Here is a 19140-nt window from a genome sequence, read left to right as displayed (position 1 = left end):
TCAGTATTAATATTAACAGCATACACGTCATGTTTCCTTGTTTGCAATATTTCCAGTTTATTCTTGTGCGGTCATTTTAGTCGAGCACTGGATGGCACTATAAGAAAAGCTGTCGTTAGTAAACCTTATTAGGTACTGTAGATTTAAATATGCCATCTTTTTCTGTGTAGCACTGACTTCGGTTCTTAGAGAAATTAACCGTTGGGCCTGAAATGTTTCCAAAACATTTCTTCTGCAGTCATCATCAGATCCGCTTGGCGCGTTGTGGAAGATTACAAGCTGATGACATAATGATTGATTCAATTTGTTGATCTTCAGATATGACTTATAATGGCCTTCATAAGAAGGTAAAGGGAATGAAACCACAAGTCTCTTGTTGAAAATGCAGGAGTGTGTACTGAATGTCGTCTGTTATGCTAGCTTCAGTTCAAGGCTGGTGCCATAACAAAGGAGAAAATTTTGTATTGTATTCAAAAATCCATGTTTGCCCAGTATCTGCTCAGACGAGAAATCTTAAGTAATTATATTTAACGTATGAATAAATTCATGACAGTTTATGCCTACAGGAAATATACACACACAAACACTGTTACATTAATGTCTTGAAGAAAAACGAAATGCTTACATGAACTACATTTAACCGATTATTACTATTCTTTTTCAGTTTTAATTTGTCCTTGACATGATAATTAAGCTCGTGGATGGTGATTTCTTTCTATATTTCAACGTCGCGTTAGGTAGATAAGGTAAACACTAAAACAAAATACTTCGGGAAATTCTGGTCACGTGACAAAGTCGCAATGACGTGCGGTGACGCGAATTGACACGCCCATATATCTATGGACACGCCCTCCGCCGGCCGGCTCTGTGTACGTGCGAGCCACGCGCTGCGAATCAAGCCAATAGAGCGCTAGTAAACGCTGAGAGAAGCAGCGGATTAACGCTCTGATCGGCAGCTGTCTATCTTCCGGCAAATAGACTCGGTTTTTAAGAACTAAACCTCCGTGAATAGTATTTAAGGCCAAGAATGGCATTGTTATGGGTGTTTGGTGCGGTTGTGGTTTGTTTTTACCAAGTCACTTCAGAAACAGGTAAGGTGTTTCATAGCTTGCTGAGTAACGTTTCTGAAAGCGTTTTAGAGGAGTGATGCTGACAGTCCCGTGCGGGCTCACGCATCGTCATGTGACGCGACTTCAGCAGGTTATTTATACTGTACTATTACGTACCATTATTCGTTTCCATTTAAAAAAGTTTCTAAGTGTCTTTCCTGCTGTGAAAAATGCACCAGCTAGAACACGGGTTATACAGTAGTTGAAACCGGATCGGACTGGTGCTAATTGTAATGTTCTATCCAGGTAGCCGTTTCGGTATATTTTAAGTGACCATTTAATTTGAGGATTATTAAATCTAAATTAAAATGTGTTACTTTGTTTATCTCAGGGTCTCTTGGGTAATAAAAAAAAAACGAATTTTATTTGAATTCCTAAGTGCCGAAAGTGTTACATGATCTCTAGAGGAATTCAATACACATGAGGATTTTATTGCTTTGTGGTTTACAGTGCATTTGTTTTCCGTTGATCTATCAGCAAAGAATACAAGTACCCATATCATATGTTATTATTTTGTATTTTAATGTTATGGACATTGACAGAAACAATCTGTAAACAAACAAAAAAAAAACTTTTGGTAGCTAGAAGTACTGTAGTCATTAGCGGTTTTCTATGTGACAATAGCTGTATTGCGACAGGTGCATGACAGTAGTTTTTATGATTAAAAAAGGAACTTGTCGTTTTGCAATTGACAGCTACGTGTCCACGTAGACTGTTTAAATTATAAGAAAATTATTTCTTATTATATATATATGAAATTATACTTTCTCCGGTCAGTGCTATACCACGTTTAGACATGGTCAACAAGTATTAGTACAATGCAGTAAATAAGATATTAAATAAGTAAACAAATTACGCCTACTCTGGTGTTCGGTTTGTAATGGCGATCCAGGACGGTCTTTGTTGACTTGGGAACCTTCTTTCACACTGTGGAAACCAGAAAGGTGATTAGATTAATCTTATTACAACCGTACTGCATCATTAATGTCAGGCATTTGTGGAAAAGGTGACTGCACAAAAATTCCGAAATAGGAACCTTTGTTTGTGTATATAATGGTGTGCTTTAAAAAAGAATAAATTTCCCACCGATTTACAGGAGAGCCTTCGAATTGGTAGCTTTCTCCATTACACGTTTTTCACATCACCGCCCCACAATCCCTCCACAAAAATCTTTCTTCGATCTTATAAATATTACACAACCTTTCTAGTAAATACATATGCATTTTGACAATTGGAATTCTCAGAAACATTGAAATCATTATTATTATTGTATATTGTTAGTTTTGGCACTGTTGCATATTTCTTTTCATGAGTGATTTGGCCGGGTTAGTGTGCATGTATATTCCAGCCTTAGACATTCCAAAGATGGTCATGGGATTGATGGTCTTCTAAAGTGCTTTACAAACATAGATGTAATGTGGTAACATTCCGGATGCTAACGGGTAGGTTAAACTTACGGTAATTAAAATGAGCTATGTTTAGCCTCAGATGGAGAGCTGAGCTGCAAAGAACGCATAACATTGCTGACAGAAAAATACACATCTGTTTTTTCTTTTTCGTAGAGTTCTCAATAATTTAATACCTTTCTGATCTGATAGCCCTGTGCCCTGGTCTTAGCCGCAATCAGCTGCATGCGGTGGGGGAAAAAACTGAAAATAAGCCTGTACTTTTACTTATTTTGGAGAAGACTTGTTTGTCCTCATTGTAGAGTGTTATAGGGTGTCACTGTGGTCAGCTACTTAAGTGACCACTCCAGAGGAGAGGTATAATTAGATTCATCCCATGGTCCGTCTTTGGTCGCAACCTACCTACAGCTTTTGGTCAGAATTGGGTCATAAATATTTTCTTCTCTATTTTCATGTACCAGGGGAGGGGCAAGAGCATTGAATACTTCACTATTACATCAAAACAGCTATTTGTGTTCTAACCTGTTTTTAATATCTTTACATGTATTACGATTTTTTTTTCATTTTAGCCATTTTGTATTGGTGGATGAGCTCCTTTGCACAGGATGTTTGCTTATGAATATGCTTTATGTTTGATTATAAATTATTATTTTTTTAGTTTTATATGGAAGTCAGCATGCCGAAGTTCTGTCTTTCACTCAAGCACCATATAAGAACCTAAATATTATTAATAAGTGTCATTGTGCCATGACATGATATGTCAGGATTGATGGTGCTGTTTCTGTGACAATATAATGCACCCACATGTTACATAAAAATTCACAGAATATGCTGCGAGTTAATATGATGCATGTCCATGTCAATGACGTCACTCTGTTTGATAATGCAGTTTATTTATATGAACTTGAATTTGTGAGTGTGGAGGTATAACCTCAGCCTCATGGACAGTGTATATATTACACTGTGTCCAGCTCATATTTGGCAGGTCAGCTCACAGGAAGGCTGATGAATTCATCCGTGACAGTATGCATTTTATGTGTGAAATCTGTAAATACAGTCTCTACTGCTGCAGATCCATAATATTTTCTGCATTTGAACACACATTTTGAGAGATCATTCTACATGGGTATTAAAATAACCACAGAAAAAAGTGTTACTTTGTACACAGCAACCAGTGGTCATTTCTACATGGTTTGTATCTCATACATTGCGATACATCTTGTTGCAATATAATATTGTGAAGCAATTTGTATATAGTTTTGTTCTGCTCTTAGGAAGCTCTTTTCTTCTGTCAGCTGAGTAGCTCAGTATTAATCATTTGGAAGAAAGCTTTTTCCTGTATTTTAATTACCTCATAAACCTATATATAAAGCAGAGCTCCTTTATTCATTTTAAGTGAGGGGTTGGAGAGCTCAGTGTAATTTTATTATTGATGATGTGTGAATGCCATGAACATCTTGATGAACCTAATAACCATCTTAAGCCATGAGCCATTCATGGCCGTTCTTGTACATAAAACTGTGCAATGAGCTGAGGCTGTGTGACTGAGGTACTCGCATTGAACCTCGACCACATATGGCTTGAGGTAAACCTCATTTCGTTACTGCAGCATGCATGATTTCCTGGATTTCAGTTTATTTAACATGACAGGGGAAGAAGGAGAATCAATATTTGTTCTCTGGAAAAGAGACAGCCATGAAGGTGACTCAACAAAGGTCATATGATTGTCATTGGCCAATATCGTTTTAATTCTCATTAAAAACCTTTTAATGTGGGTTTTTATTCATTTCTATTCAACTATGTGGCAGTTCTGTCTATTTGTTTACCATTTCCTTGCTCAACTGTCATGTGAAATGTTATTTTTAGGAAAAATGACAAACTACCTTGACGTATTTGCTTTGTTTCAACTCTTCGGAACATTCGTCTCTGGCTAATTGTTATAGTTTCTCATTCCTTGGGTTGTTTTAGTAGATGGACAAGCTTGCCTTGTTTCTGCCAGTGCTTTGATCTCTTTGCATTGTTTTAAGCTCAGTAGTGGAATTCAATAGGAGGGCTGCTATAGGACGCCTTGTACTATGAGAATGTTATTATTTCGAGGCTCGCTTTTGAACAGTGTTTGTACAAGTTCTCCTTGGTGTAAGATGAAAGAAATTGGGTTGATGTTACACTTCACTGTAAAAGTGTTCCTAATTCTTCAGTTGGTAAATTTCCACTTCATAATCGTCCTTTCATTTAATGTTTATTTTCACTTTCTTCTATTTAGATTTGTTTTTGTTTACTGTTCTTTGGTTGTTTAAAGTGTAAATCGACTATGAATTTGCATTACTTTAATTATTACCGGCAGAATGCTGAAATAGTTCATCACTATGTCTAATCCGTGTCTTTTCTGGTTTTCTAACATGTTTTTTTTTTCTTTTCCTTTTTTGCCAACCCTTGCTTTAATTAATAAAATACCCCCCCAACACCCCAATTACACCCATGAACGGTCACCTTTAGTTAGCTTTATTAAATCCCCAATGTCCCAGACGACAGTCACTGGGAGGAGCACAGGGCTCCACTGTGAGGTCGTAGGCTTTCCCGTCCCAGAGGTGCAGTGGTGGTACGTTGAGGGGGAAGAACCTGAAGAAACAATTATTCAGCTGTTTGATGGGGCACGAAAGGATCGAGTCCGGATCCAGACCACATACAATACTTATGCCGCCAGCACCATTCGCATCTTGAACGTCACACGCAACGACTCTGGGACGTATGAGTGCAGGGCCTCCAACGACCCCGAGCGCAATGCTCTGAGGAAGACGCCCAAAGTCAAGTGGATCCGCTCGCAGGCTAACATTGTTGTGTTTGAACGTGAGTGCTGGCGGTTACCTGCCAGCTTGTCCTCTTCTGGATGATCTTAAGAGGTCTTGCTCCTACCTCACCCCACCCCACATACCCTTGCATTTGATCCTCCGTGTTCCCTATGCCTTCTAGTTGGTCTAGAGATCCAGCTTTGCTAGATTGGCATAGGCGCTGGGAAGTTGGATAGCAGAATTCACCCAGGTAGCTACTAATTAATGGTTAATGCTGCTTGGCTTGTTCCTGGGTGATGTATTATCCTGCTTCCCCTGTTCTCAAATTAAAACTTTAAATTGTATATATTTCTAATAATATAATTAAAATCTGGACCAAGGTCAGCACAAACTGGCAATGTTCCATTCAAGTCTTTGCATAAAAGTTGGAAAACAGCAGTAGGTGACAGCATTGTGATTGTCCCTTTCACCCACTTAGCCTTAAGGTATGATTTGCCTTTAGGTGAAATTGTGTGATTCCACAGCTTGTAGCGGTATCCGAAGACCCTTGACCTCTGCCTGTTCTTCTCTAGCCGTCTGCACAGCTTGAAAATCCAAGTTGGTTGCTGCTTTTGCTCGTGCTTCCTTCTTCTGCATCCCTATACTTACTTTAGCCCTTGGCTTAAACTCCAGCCTGGCTCCTATGGTCCTTAACCAGCACCTCTCTGCTTTTTTTTTGTGATTCCTGGTTTGCCATAAGCAGGGATTGGCATAACTGATATGCAAGTATACAAGTATAACATAAATGCAGATAAAATCAGTAAGCATTTTTCCCACTTTCACAAGCAGAAATTACCACACGTAGTGCTTTATTCAGTGAATGTGTACTTGTGTATCAGTTATCGGCCCACAGCTGCTCTTTCACTTATGTTAACTGTGTTTTTTGGTAAAAAATTACATGCATTCCTGGAAAAATTATCCTTTTATCCTGACAGGTAAATACTGTATAATTTTTACTTAAACTGTACTGAATGCAACTGTACTTTTTCGTAAAATGCAAAGCCAGTCCCCATAGTTCTTTTTTGTTTATGCTTTCGTATCCTTTATAAAGAAGTAGCTGGTTTCATCAGCCATAAATTATTATAAAATTGGTTTTGAATTAGTATAAATACATGATCGTCACTAATGACTAACATGTTGAGTCCTGTTCCTTTGCACAAAGTACATAGCATAGAGTAATACTCTACTACTAATAGTAATAATAACCGGAGTAATAAGGCCTGCCAGCTGTTTTTGTTTGGCATTTTTAATGGTTTTAATTTTTCCATCATAGGCCCGTACATCCTGACTGAGCCAAAAGAGGCTAATATCACCACCGAGGTGCTCAGCTGCAACCTCACTGAGGCTCCGTCTCCCATCAAAAGTCATCACTGGACCAGGAATGGAAAAGTGATAGAAGAGACGCGCCGCTCCTCCACAGTGGCGTTTACCGAGTACAAGTAGGCTGTTTCGCTCTGGTGTTGTATGGTCACATTCTGAAGAACAGCTTCATCAGCTTAAATGGAAACGGTTTCAATTACTGTCAATCTTAAGGTATCACCTGTTATAGGTTGGGAAAACTGGCCTTTCAAGGTCAGTCAAACTGCAGCCCAATGAAGTACGATATGGGAAATGACTTGAAGCCAGATAAACTCTGGCTGTTGGTGTGAGAGACTGTAATGGTGATTGAATGGGTAACACCTTCCTCGCACCTTCTAATGCAGGGGTAGGCAACCCTAATCCAGCAGGTTTTCCATCCTACCTGGTCTCTGCTGAACCACACCTGATCTCAAGCAGATAGCAACTCATCGGGTAGGATAGAAAACCTGCAAGATACCGGCAGCCCAGGATCAGGGTTGCTTACCCATGTTGTGATGGGTTCAAAGCCCACCAACCTTCTGCATGTGTGGAAGTTGCCCGCTCTCCTTGTACTGCGTGGGTCTCTTCTGGGTGCTCCTGTTTTCTGGGGTCAGGTCAGTCTTCTGCCTAACTCTATGTGCATATTTTTGCCTCATGAAGGCAAGGCATCCTATAGGATAAATATTGAATAACTTCAATTTGGTTAATTATGGTCATTATATAAGAGTGAACATTATTGTGTCTTGGTTAATTTGTTTTACGATGCATAGCCCTCCTCCCCATCTGCCTCGGCCTGTGGCCATGTCATGCACACGCGCCATTCTGCTGCTCGTAGTCGTGGCAGGAGGATGTACCTCCAGCATACCCTGATCTTTGGGGATTAACGTGCTTTGAGTGTGACCTTAATTCCTGGAATGGCAGACAGGAGACAGGCTCCAAATAACAGCAAGGTGGCCCCAGGACAGACAGCAGTGTCAGATACATGCGAACCTTTTGTGCTCCCGTCCCACCCAGCCTTGTGTAAACCATAATAACAGTGGTGCAATTCTTGTGATTGTGGCAACTCCTCAGTTAGTTTATTTTTTTATTTTTTTAGAGTAGAGAAAACTGACACCAAATTTGGAGGTGAATTTTCTTGTGTCTTTGTTGCGGCTACTGAGTTTCACAAGTCTATAAATCTTTCAGGTGAGTTTGAAATATCCCCCTTCATTTAGATCTGCATGAAAGTAATATAACAGAATGCCTGACCCTTATCAAGAGATCTTGATGTTTCTTTATGCTTCCTAGCATATTAAGAGCACATTGCATATTATATATATATATATATATATATATATATTAAAAAAAAAGTTAATGCAGGATGATTTAAGTATCCGTTATGTATGCAGCACTGAGAACATTACGGCTAACTTGTCTTGAGAGGTGGGAATGATTGCAGGATGGCTGAATTGAATTTTTATTTTAGTTAAAATTGTTTTCAATTTGTTACACTCGTCACTGACTGCAGTATGTGTGTGTGTGTGTGTGTGTGTGTGTGCGTGTGTGTGTGTGAATGGTTCCTCTGGCAGTGTTCCCCCGTGTCGTGGCTCCCAAGCACAACGAACACGTGACTGAGAATGACAAAGCAGTGCTCATTTGTGAGAGCAGCACCTACCCGGACATTGACGACTGGCAATGGTACTTCACTGATGATAGCCTGAATAAAAAGGTAGGACAGATCCCTCCTGCAGATAAGCCCTTCTGTCTTCTCAAGAAACCACCCAATTTCTTACTGGGCTCTTTGGAATTATGTGGTATAGGTGCTGTTAGTTATTCGCAATATTCACGTAGGCATGTGTATACACTGCAGAATAATTATTTGGGAATTTTAGTGAACATAAGTATTGGTTGTGAGAACATTTCCCATGTGGTGCTCTGTGTGTACTTAATGCCATTCCAGATCATTCGATTGACCTTATCTGCCTTCAGACAGTAATAATGTTTGACGTTAGTGGTGTATCTGAGTACCGAAACTGAAATGTTGCTGTGCTGAAATTGGAAAATGCCAAAACACCTGCAGAAATCCCATGCAATGGACCATATCTGGAATGGTTTACAGCTGCCATCCTGCACTGATATTGCAATTCTGCAGCTGATGGTCTGCCCCATAACATAGTAGGCAGCCACACACAATGCATGTGTGACTGCGTAGCAGAACAGCAGAATCCTGGACAAAAATCACGTCAGTGTTGTGTTTAAGGCTTTTTATTGGTATGACATCCGTTGTAGTGACAACTAAGCTTTATTTTTTGTTTTTGTATCTCTCAGGAAATCACAGAGAACGAAAAGTACAATATCAAGACCCTGCGCAACAAGACCACCCTGTACATCCATAACCCGGCCAGTAACACAGACTCTGGCACCTACACTTGCCAGGGAAGCAATCAAATTGGTGAGAACTTCGATGTCATCACACTGCGTGTGCGCAGCCGGCTGGCCGCCCTGTGGCCCTTCCTCGGCATCGTGGTGGAGGTGATCATCCTTGTCACCATCATCTTCATCTTTGAGAAGAGGAGAAAGCACGAGGACCTTGGTGACGGTGCGTGACGCCTTCTCTTGTGCTGTGTTTATCGTTAACAAGTGCTGGATTTTAAATGGATTACATGTGGGGTTTATTGTCAATGTTGTGCATACGGTCTCTCACAACTTCATATTAGGAGCTGAGATATTAGGAGTGGCCCTTGTGGCTGTGGGATAGTTACTGATGCCCCCTAGTGTTAGAAGTTACAATGTGACATTGTCTTACAGAATAGTGCCGAACTCCAGGCCCTCTGCTACTTTTTGCATGTTCTATTTATCGCACTGGTTCAAGATTATTGTTTTTAATATTTTTAAATATAGCTTTATTAGTCTTCTCTTTTTTTTTAAACCTTTGTGTGATTTGTGCTTCCTTTCCATGTTTTTCTTTTAGATTTAACTAAAAACGAACATTAATTTACCAGACTAGAACAACCTATATTGTTTTGTGTTTTTATTTTATTTATTTATTATAATTTTTGTTTTATTTGCTGCTGCTTTTGTAACATTTTGGTGAGTAATTAAAAACGCACGTCAGATTGGAGTGGTGTCACTAATGAAATAATCAAATTAATTGCGGGGGTGTTTAGAGTGGCCAATGACAAATGAATGTGCTAAATTTGTAATTCTTTCACTGCATCTAATGACAAGGGGCGTGGCTAAAAAGCGCCACATTTATATATGCATGTGTGAAACGCTATGTATAGTTTAACATGTTTGCATAACCTGTGATAGAGCTTATTTGAAAACTGGCATTCTTTTATCTGAATGCATAAAGATGTCACTTTTAAGTGGGGAAACTCTTTTAATAGCACGTAAAGCAAAATACTGCATGGATACTGCTCAGGTTGTTTTGACTGGGATTTCATTGGAAGTCATTTATTGTTTATAAAATCTTTTCAATTTACTGCTACCGCATGATCTTGCACTGAGAGTAATACTTCAGGTAGTAAGTTAACGAAGTAAGTCTGCAGACTGGTATATGAAATCGTGTGTCTGCTTTAAAGCCCTGAGAGTGGATTAATACTTTTTCTTAGCAATGTTCCTCTTGTTAAAGAATTTAATGATATCCAATAAAATTTGTCAGACTTTCCCTTTTGATGTCTATTGCTCCCTCATGCAACATAACCATGATTTGATTTTGCTTTGCTGTCGTGCTCCAGTACCTAATCATTTCCATTTATCTCCTTTTGCTTCACAGATGACAATGTAGGGTCTGCTCCACTGTAAGTCAAGCCTTTGTACTATTTAAGTAAATAAACTTTATGGCATTGTTCTGTTGGTGGCCTTTCGCAAATGTCATCCCCCCCACCACCCCAGGAAGAGCGAGTCTGCCGCCAACCACAAGGACAAAAATGTGAGGCAGAGGAACTGTAACTGAAGAAGGATGGCGATGAAGGTACTGTAGGTATTTAGCTTGAATGAATGATTGACTCATACCTGCACAATCAAACTGTGGAGCCATGAGTTTGGCTGAAATAGACCTACTTTATAAAAGCACTTTCAGTTTTCAACCAAAATTCCAGCCTGGTGGTTTTTGCCTCTGCCATGACCGAGTGGTAATAGACCGCAGTTTTGTCACTGCGATTCGATGGACAAGGGTCCCTCAATGGCCACATGAGGAACGTGCTGCTTGCAGACAAGAAGACTGAGAATTGAAGAGTGTCACTGCTGTGACCTTGCCAGCCTTACAGCAAATGAGGTCCTCTTTCAAACATTTTTTAAATGGACCTCCATTAGTGACAGCAATTGAATATTCTTTAAGCCAGTTTATTTACCAAGAATTTGCATATAGCAATCTAAGATTTATTTGTAATTTGTGTTCTTCAAAAAAGAGTACATTTTGGCCATCCATAATTTTTGGTCTGTCGATGATCAAGAATTTATGTATTCATGATTAAATGTGTTTTATAACTTGACAAGAAAAAAAACTACAATTCAATGTTTTGTGTAAACAAATATTCTAGAAGAAAGAAACTATTTTGAATAGTATAAAATACATGAGAAGTCTGTTGGCTAATCACCAAGCTCCAAAGACCTAAGTTATGGATGTACTACCAGTAATCTGTGGTCACATAAGCAGCTAAAAACTAAGCACCAGGGTGAAGCTGTAATATTTCTGGCACCATGTGGGAAGTGAAGGGGGGGGGGTTATGGAAGATCGGGTCCCTGTGTAGCAACTTTTTCTACTGTGCCGTTGAGCTCCAGCCTCTAGGGCTGTTCTGTGGAACCCAAAGTTGCAAAACAATTGCTTCACAAACTCAGCTTTTGTTTATCCTTTCACCCAGCACAAGTTCATGACCAGTTACTAGGCTGCTGTGCGACACAGGTGGTATTGGGTACAGCTTCAGCTTCATGTTGTGTCATCGATACGAGTAGGAAGGCAGCTTGGGTTGTTGCCCATTTATGGGTGTAACAAGCTTAATATTAGTCATGTCCGTATTCTGACATGCATATTTAGTTACATAAGGAGTTTTAAATGCTACGGATGTTTGCAGAATTAGTTTTTATGCTGAAGCTTGAACACACAGACAGACGTTGAAGTGCCCAAAAGTCAGACACGGGCACTAAAGTGTCATCGCCATTTGAAGGACATGCTGACTATCGCCTCAGTTCCGTCTTCGGTTCTTTGGTTGATCTGGCGATCGAATCACACTGTAGCCGATACTTAAGGACTTAATATAATATTTACAAACAGCTGAAATGACATTGGCAAAGTTATGAGTAAATTAAGAACAGGCTCCATTGCAGCGACTGTTTTTAGTTGTCAGTGTTTGACTGAGAGAAGCTTGGATGAAGTACATGATTTTTGTGGAATTTAATCCTGTTTTTATGTGATGTGCTTACAGCAGTCCATCCTGTAATTAGTTGCTTCATTGGCGATGAGGGGGTTTTAACGCTTTCAAGTTCTTATTGTCGCCAACTGTCCAAATTCTCCACAAATGTCCCTTGATGGGGACAAAGCGGTCAGAGGTGGCGGTAAGCGGCTGACATGTGCCGCAGCGAGTGGTCCTGCGGTCGCGCTGCAGCCTTCCTTTAATGCAGCGCTTCAAGCCCACAGCAGGTCTTCGGCATCTCCTGGGGTTTACAGGGCTGGAGGGAACACGATCCACACAGTGCTGTGCTGCCAAAGATGCACAGTGCCGTGTCCAGTTGCAAGCTAACCGAATATCAAGTGTTGTCAAACTCTGCTGGAGTGTAACTCGCTCCCTTTCCCTCCCTATAGGACTCCTGATGGTGGCTATGTGATGTTCACGTGGAGCAGAGAGCACCATCCAGTCTGTTCTAGAAATCCTTTCCTCTTTCACAGGTTTTTCTTCAGTAAACTATGTCTAAAGGACCAATATACTCCTGATGTTTCTCTTACTCTTTTTTTGGCATGTCCTCTATGCTATCAAGAAGTTCATGGAAGCCTATGGCTATGACTGTGTGAGCTTATTCACATTTATTTTAATCTCTGGGCCTATCTATTGTTTATGCAGAAGTCTTTGTTTTCTCTGCGAGTGTGTGTGTGTGTGTGCTTCCTCTCAGTCGACCAGTCCTGCGTGCGCTTTTAAGCTATCCAGCACCAGTATTAACATCCTCTGGGGAGGGGGGAGGGGTTGGTGGAGCCTCTGGTGACAGAGACCCCCCCTCACCACATGCCGGCACACATGTATTACTGGAAGCCTGGTGGAAATGACCTGTTCTGCTCCATAAACAATGCAGTGTGGGGCCCTTTGGGCTTTTTCTGATGGTTGTAATAACTGTATAGTTTGTTTGACGGACTCCAGGGCTGGAATTTAATGCTGGCTATTGTTACTCCTCAGATGTTTCTGGGCTGTTCAAGCTCAAAACTTGAAATACTATTTTAAAAATGTGTTTTATTATTATCATTATTTTTCAGATATCCTCAGTAAAATGTCCTACGATGATCTGCTAGCTGCTTTACATCATTTTGAAGAGTTTTGTTTGCAAAGCCCGAGACTGATACCTGATGTATAACTTAAATTTTGTGGCATCCTTTAAAATGAGTTATTACATTATTTAACCCTTTTTGTGGAAAGTCCAAGCAAGATATTGTATTACTATTGCACCTGGCGTGTTCTTTTTGTCTTCCTATGTTTAAATTTTAGGATGTTTTTAAAATATAAATTAAGAATCTGAAATTAACGTATTTAACAAGCAATAACTTGACTACTAACTGCTGTAACAACTTGCACGATTGAAATAAATGTATTTGTTTTATCTGGTGTTGTGTCATTAGTCAGCTGTATGTTATATAAACAGAATTGTGTGAGCTTTTGCTGGTTAGAGGTGTTTCATCTCAGAAATTTCTTCTGTGTGAGATTGAATCCGACTGTGATTTCAAATGTAAGACGAAACGTTCATTGTAGTTTTAAAAATGTCCCATCCAGTCATACACCAGCCTGAGACTGACCCTTAGCCTTGCCTGCTGACTGGTCTGGTCTGGTAAGGCTGTTGTGTACCGTGCAGCAAACTGGTGTAACATTTAGGGCAGGCTCACCCAATTCCGGTCCCGCGGGGCCAGTTTACAACACAGTGTGTAGATTTCAGTGCTCAGGCACACCTTGTAAATCTGGTAATTAGCTGATAAGGGTGTGTTTCAGCAGGGAAATCTGTAAACTATGCTGGATTTTGCCGCTCTTGGACTGGCACCGGGGATCCCAGGTCACGGGTGTCCCCTGCATCCAGGGATAGATTCCAGACTCACGGTGACCTTGTACTGGATAAATGGTTATGGGCTGGAATGGTTTGGCCTTTTGAAGATGAGCAGGACCTTAGCTGTATTAGTGATGGCTGTTCCTGGCCACCCTTATTGAGCTGCTGGGAATGACCTTCTCCTTACAGACAACTTGTTGGTGGTGCCGTAGGTTACTTGGTCTGTCATATATACTGGCTGTTGTACTCATTTTTTAAAATTTATTTTATGTTCGATTATACTGTATGTTTAAAATTGACCATACATTCAATCTGCCATGTAAATAACGTGAACCTCATACAATATCATGTGTCTAGGTGCATTTTTAATCAATTTTTTGAGTAATAGAATGTTTTTTTCAATATTTGTTAAGCTTAAGACAATTACATTGTATATCTCCACACGGGTGATTGGTTATTTTTGCCAGAGGTTTTTTTAGAACAGTTATTTTGAGGAGGAAAAAAAAATCCTAATTTGCTTTGCCTGTATTCAATTAACTCACCCGTTTCATTAAGGCAACCTCTCGGTTGACCTGGTCTTCAAGACTTGAGTTTATTTCATGAACTCTATTAAATGCTCAAGAATGCAGTACAATTCAGACACATTTCTGTAATGTAAATTGCATCTTTTTATTTCAGTGGCTTTTAGCTTTAGATTGACGCTGCCTACTCAACACATAGAGAATTATTGTGAAATGAGCTGTTGTTTTGGTGGGGTGCGGGGGGGGGGGGGGGGGGGTCCAGCGTAGATACATACTCACACCTGTGAATCAACACTTGGTAGAGCCACATTTGGCAGCAGCTGCAGCTGTTATGCTGCTGTACGTCTTCTGGCGTTGTGCTTCTACTGAGGGATCCTGCTGGGCAGATCTGTGCAAGTTCTGTCACTTTGCATAAAGTCTCTTTTGGACAGCAATTCCACTGGATTATCCCCGTTTCACTGTCTTCAAGCCACTTTGGTGCTTAGTCTTCAGGTCATTGTCTCTTAAAAAAAATCTCCATCCCAATCATTTACAGACTGTGGCATGTTTCCCTCCATTTGGACTAGCATTCTCACCCCTGCCGATGAAAGGCAAACCCCTCACGGCATCCTTTACGGTAGGGATGGAGTTGTGTCTGTGATCTTCCATGTTAGATGTACACCAGAGGTAACGGAATAGCATGTTGCATTTATGTCTGTTTACATTTGTTCTTCAAATGCCCCCTTTTTTAAAATTACTGCTTAATTATCCTGCTACTTTATTCCTCCAAAAGTGATCTTGCTTTTCATTTTTCCAGACAAACCATTTAACACTTACCTCACCTCTCATCTATTCTGCTCTTTATATTTTTAAAACTCGTTACTGGTGACTTTTTTTGAACCCTGTGATTTCCCCGAAAATGCCCCCCATCTACTAGGATAGCCTGTCCTGAGCATTTTGTGGGGCCATTAATTACCTTAACGACTGACTTGCTGCAGGGGATATTCCATTGTATTTCACACCTATATTTTACCTCAGCTCTCATTCTTCGTCTTGTTGGTAAAAAAATTAGAGGCAGAGCGTTTGAAGCAAATTGTGCATCAATTTTATCTGACTTACTGCATAATTATTGATAGCAACTGCTTGCATCCAGTGTTATTTTTGAAAAGAGTGTTTTAACATAATTTGACATTCCCTAATGTTATGAATCAGTTATTTCATAAAATATTTTGTCCATGTGCGCATATACAATATGTCAGGTTTGTTATACAAAGGGATTAACTCACTGCAAACTTTACTAATGATCCTTTCGGTTTGGCACCCTGTTTCTCATCATGCTGAAAATGGGGAACAGGTTGTGTAAACTGTAATTGTAAATTGTGCGTAAAATCCTTGGCTCATTACAAGGCACATATGACTCACTTCTCTATAGGCGCTAGATATACACTCAGCGGCCAGTTTATTAGGTAAACCTACTTGCTAATGCGAACAACCTGCTCCTCCGAAAAGAAAATCACTGAATACGTGCACCACAGAGACGCGGCTGGTGGTTCTCTTGCAGTTAGTCAATCCATTGGAATGACTAAGACGCCTGATCTAAGTGCATTTGAATGCGGTGTGATTGTTCATGCCAGACGTGGATCCAGCATCTCAAATGCAGCCACCCTCCTGGGATATACACACATCACAATGTCTATAGTTTACAGAGAACTGTGGCCAGAAACGCTTATTTAATAAAAGAGGTCAGAAGAGAACAGTCAGACAGTTATACTTCAGCTTTAAAAATCACTTCCACAAAGGCAACAAGTGCAAAAAATACTGTACACAGAGCTGTGCAGAAAGGCTTCTCTGAATTCCCAACTTGTCTAACTTCAAAGCAATTTAGGGGGCATAATTGGGTCCTACACAGTTGTAGCTACTTATTAAAGTAGGAACTGAGTGTATATTTAACAGCGAATGTTAAATACTGAGACACAGCCTAGATAAATGCATTAACCCTAGGATGCACAAGTGGGTCAAAAATGACCCGGTGAGGTTGTTTTCTTGCAGTATCTTTGTAATGAAAAGTTTTTATCTTTTCATATTCCAGGTATTCCTGAAATGACATGTTTTTGATATCATGTCATTAAAATTTTTAAGTTACCTCTTATACTTTTTAAGAAATTGTAATATTTGTATTACTACCCCAAGCTTCCATAAGTGGGTCAAAAATGACCCACATGCATTTCCCATACAATTTCTTGGGAACCTGTGCTTCTTATCAATTGTGGCTGTCAAGGATACATTTACTGTGGACCACACACCCTATGTTAGAAGTGTCACCGTTCAGGAAGATTATTTTCCACAGCAAGACCTGATACATGTAAGTATTATTTTTTTATCTCAGAAAAAAAAATATATATTTCACCATACTTACACATTCATGAATATTATGTGAAGGATTATTATTATTGTTGTTATTAGGTATTATCAAATTATCCTACTTTATAGTTAGCTAACACTTGCTAGCTAACTAAGCTAGGTATCATTACTGTACATATGTATTGTGTGAGTGTGTGTATGGGTGGGGTTTGAGGAGAGAGTGTGTGTGTGTGAGAAAGAGAGAGAGAGAATGTGCATGTGTGCATTTATTTACATAGCTACATATTGATTGTCATTCAAAACATTCTCTTCCTTTTATGTTTCCTCATCTAGTGTCATGACTGCTAGGTTTACAGGAGATATGGTCATCCAGATGCCAAACAAGCCCACCAAGTATGGCCTAAAGATCTTCTGGGTTTGTGATGCACGCATCCCATATGCAATAGATGGGATGGTTTACACAGGGAGACAACCAGGGGAAGAAGTTCAGAAGAATCTGGGAGACAACATTGTCCGGCAGTTGTGCAGTAGATTCAGAAACACAGGTCGCAACATCACCACAGATAACTTTTTCACCAGTGTGCAGCATGCGCAGCATCTCCTGGAAATGGATCTCACTATTGTGGGGACTCTACGACAGAACAAGCCAGACATCCCTCCTCTGATGAAGGCTTCTAAGTCCAGGGAGGTTCACAGTACAGTTTGGATTCAATGGCAGCATTACCATGGCCAGCTATGACCTTCTATAACAAGACCAAAGGAGGTGTTGACACCATGGACCAGATGGTTGGCACCTACACCTGCAAGCGACAAACACAGAGGTGGCCCATGGTGCTGTGGTACAACATCCTTGACATCGCCACCCTAAATGCCTACACCTTTTTCACGACTCAGCACCCTGAATTCAACAGAGGTATCACCAATGCACGACGACTCTTGCTCAAAGAGCTCTCAAGGGAACTTATCACACCACACATGAGGAGTCGACTGGAAGGCTGCCCACAACTGCAAACCCCGATCATTGAAGCAATGGGAAGGTGTGGGGTGACAAAAGCCACAACCCAGCCACAGGACAGAAGCACACAGGGCCAACAGAAGAGAAAGAGGTGTCAGATCTGCCCAAGTAATAAAGATCGCAAAGTCAGCAATAGGAGTGGGAAGTGCAATGTGCCTGTGTGCAATGATCACAGCCAGAAACAGGTAGTCTGTCACAACTGCATGCAGTGAGGAGACAAGAAGGCAAAACAGGGACTATCACATCAAAAGCTTCAGCAAACACCGACACTTACCTGCAAGAGAATAGAAAAGAGAAAGGAACTGTCAATGACCGGACATTTACCCACATACACATAATGAATGTTCACATTGTTCTGTTGCTGTTCTGTGCAGTATTAGTTTTTTAATTATCAAAATGTTTAAAATCTGTAATAAAGTGGAAAATAATAAAATTTCAAACATGAAATCATTCTTGTGTGGTCCAGAAAGTAATACAGACTATAGTACAATTCATTATTCGTAACCAAAATGTCAAAAAATGGCATGAAACACATTGATTTTTATAAGTGGGTCAAAAATGACCCACTTATGGAAGAGTGTAGGGTCATATGACTCATGCATCCTAGGGTTAATGGGATCCCACTTGATATCCATCCAAAAATATTTATTTACCCGCCTTTTTTTGGAACTCTGCCTTTTATGCAAATAAGTGTGAGCATCATGCTTTAGTGTGTCACACCAGGAAGTGAAAGTAGCAGTCAGAGCAGAACAGGCTGTCTGGCTTTCAGCCTCTCCGACTTTCCAAATAGCGTAGCGCTAAAAATAGGGATGAAGAGCCCAACAACACAACGGAAGGCAGACAGAAATGACTCCCTCGGCGACCTGAGGTGCTGCTTTAGCTGACGTCCCGTGGCCCAGCTATGCGAAGTTAACTGAGATTGTGCAACCTTTCAATGTCATTGGTACAGTCTGCCTTTTTCAAGGTAAGTCTGGCAGTACTGGAGAATCCCTGCTCTTTGCATGTGTGAATAATTTGGATTTTTTTATTTTTATACCTTTTTCTGTGTTTACATTTTTTATGTATCATGCATGAAATCCGGCACGGGAATATTTTTGAATTGTTGTTATTTTTATTTTTTAATCACCCTGGGATTAGTGGGGCGGCTTACCTCATTTTATGTCATTGACTTGAGCATATCCGTAATCACCTGTTGGCTGGATCCTTCCTCCACATTGTCCCAGGAAATACAGATAGGTCAATGACTTATATTGACTTATAATGTCTTATATCAATAAAAGTACTTCCCATAGCAGACACTGTGTGTCTGCTTCTACTTTTGGTTTTCATTACAAAATTTACTATTACACATAATACTGTCCTAAA

The 19140-nt window shown here is 40.2% G+C and overlaps 2 protein-coding genes and 1 long non-coding RNA gene across 5 annotated transcripts in view; all 3 read left to right on the top strand.

Annotated features, from left to right (window-relative positions):
- Positions 1–853: 853 nt before the first annotated feature.
- LOC125708816 (basigin-like) lies at positions 854–13464 on the top strand. Of its 3 annotated transcripts, XR_007382546.1 has the most exons (10): positions 855–1091; positions 5012–5362; positions 6617–6782; positions 7778–7866; positions 8250–8389; positions 8989–9259; positions 9632–9750; positions 10439–10463; positions 10558–10636; positions 12464–13464. XR_007382546.1 is itself a non-coding variant. In XM_048976645.1 (9 exons), exons 1-8 carry the CDS (start codon positions 1028–1030, stop codon positions 10616–10618), a joined length of 1155 nt encoding a protein of 384 aa, XP_048832602.1. In that variant the 5' UTR covers positions 854–1027; the 3' UTR covers positions 10619–10636; positions 12464–13464. The 3 variants fall into 3 exon arrangements, 2 of the variants coding, with proteins under 2 accessions (XP_048832602.1, XP_048832601.1); XM_048976645.1 differs by lacking the exon at positions 9632–9750 and having other exon boundaries at positions 854–1091; positions 10451–10463; XM_048976644.1 differs by lacking the exon at positions 9632–9750 and having other exon boundaries at positions 856–1091.
- Positions 13465–16536: 3072 nt separating this feature from the next.
- On the top strand, positions 16537–18222 carry LOC125709357 (uncharacterized). Its single transcript, XR_007382683.1, has 2 exons — positions 16537–16761; positions 17094–18222. It is a non-coding gene; the product is annotated as an uncharacterized LOC125709357 (long non-coding RNA).
- A 302-nt stretch (positions 18223–18524) lies between these two features.
- Positions 18525–19140, top strand: part of LOC125709187 (potassium/sodium hyperpolarization-activated cyclic nucleotide-gated channel 2-like) — a 53051-nt gene continuing 52435 nt past the window's right edge. Inside the window, exon 1 of the mRNA XM_048977371.1 lies at positions 18525–18739. The gene's annotated coding sequence lies outside the window, so the exon portion shown is untranslated. The remainder of the gene's footprint in view (positions 18740–19140) is intronic.

The sequence above is a fragment of the Brienomyrus brachyistius genome, chromosome 15 (assembly GCF_023856365.1).
Source record: "Brienomyrus brachyistius isolate T26 chromosome 15, BBRACH_0.4, whole genome shotgun sequence".
Taxonomy (NCBI): domain Eukaryota; kingdom Metazoa; phylum Chordata; class Actinopteri; order Osteoglossiformes; family Mormyridae; genus Brienomyrus; species Brienomyrus brachyistius.
This window is presented reverse-complemented; position numbering and strand designations above follow the sequence as displayed.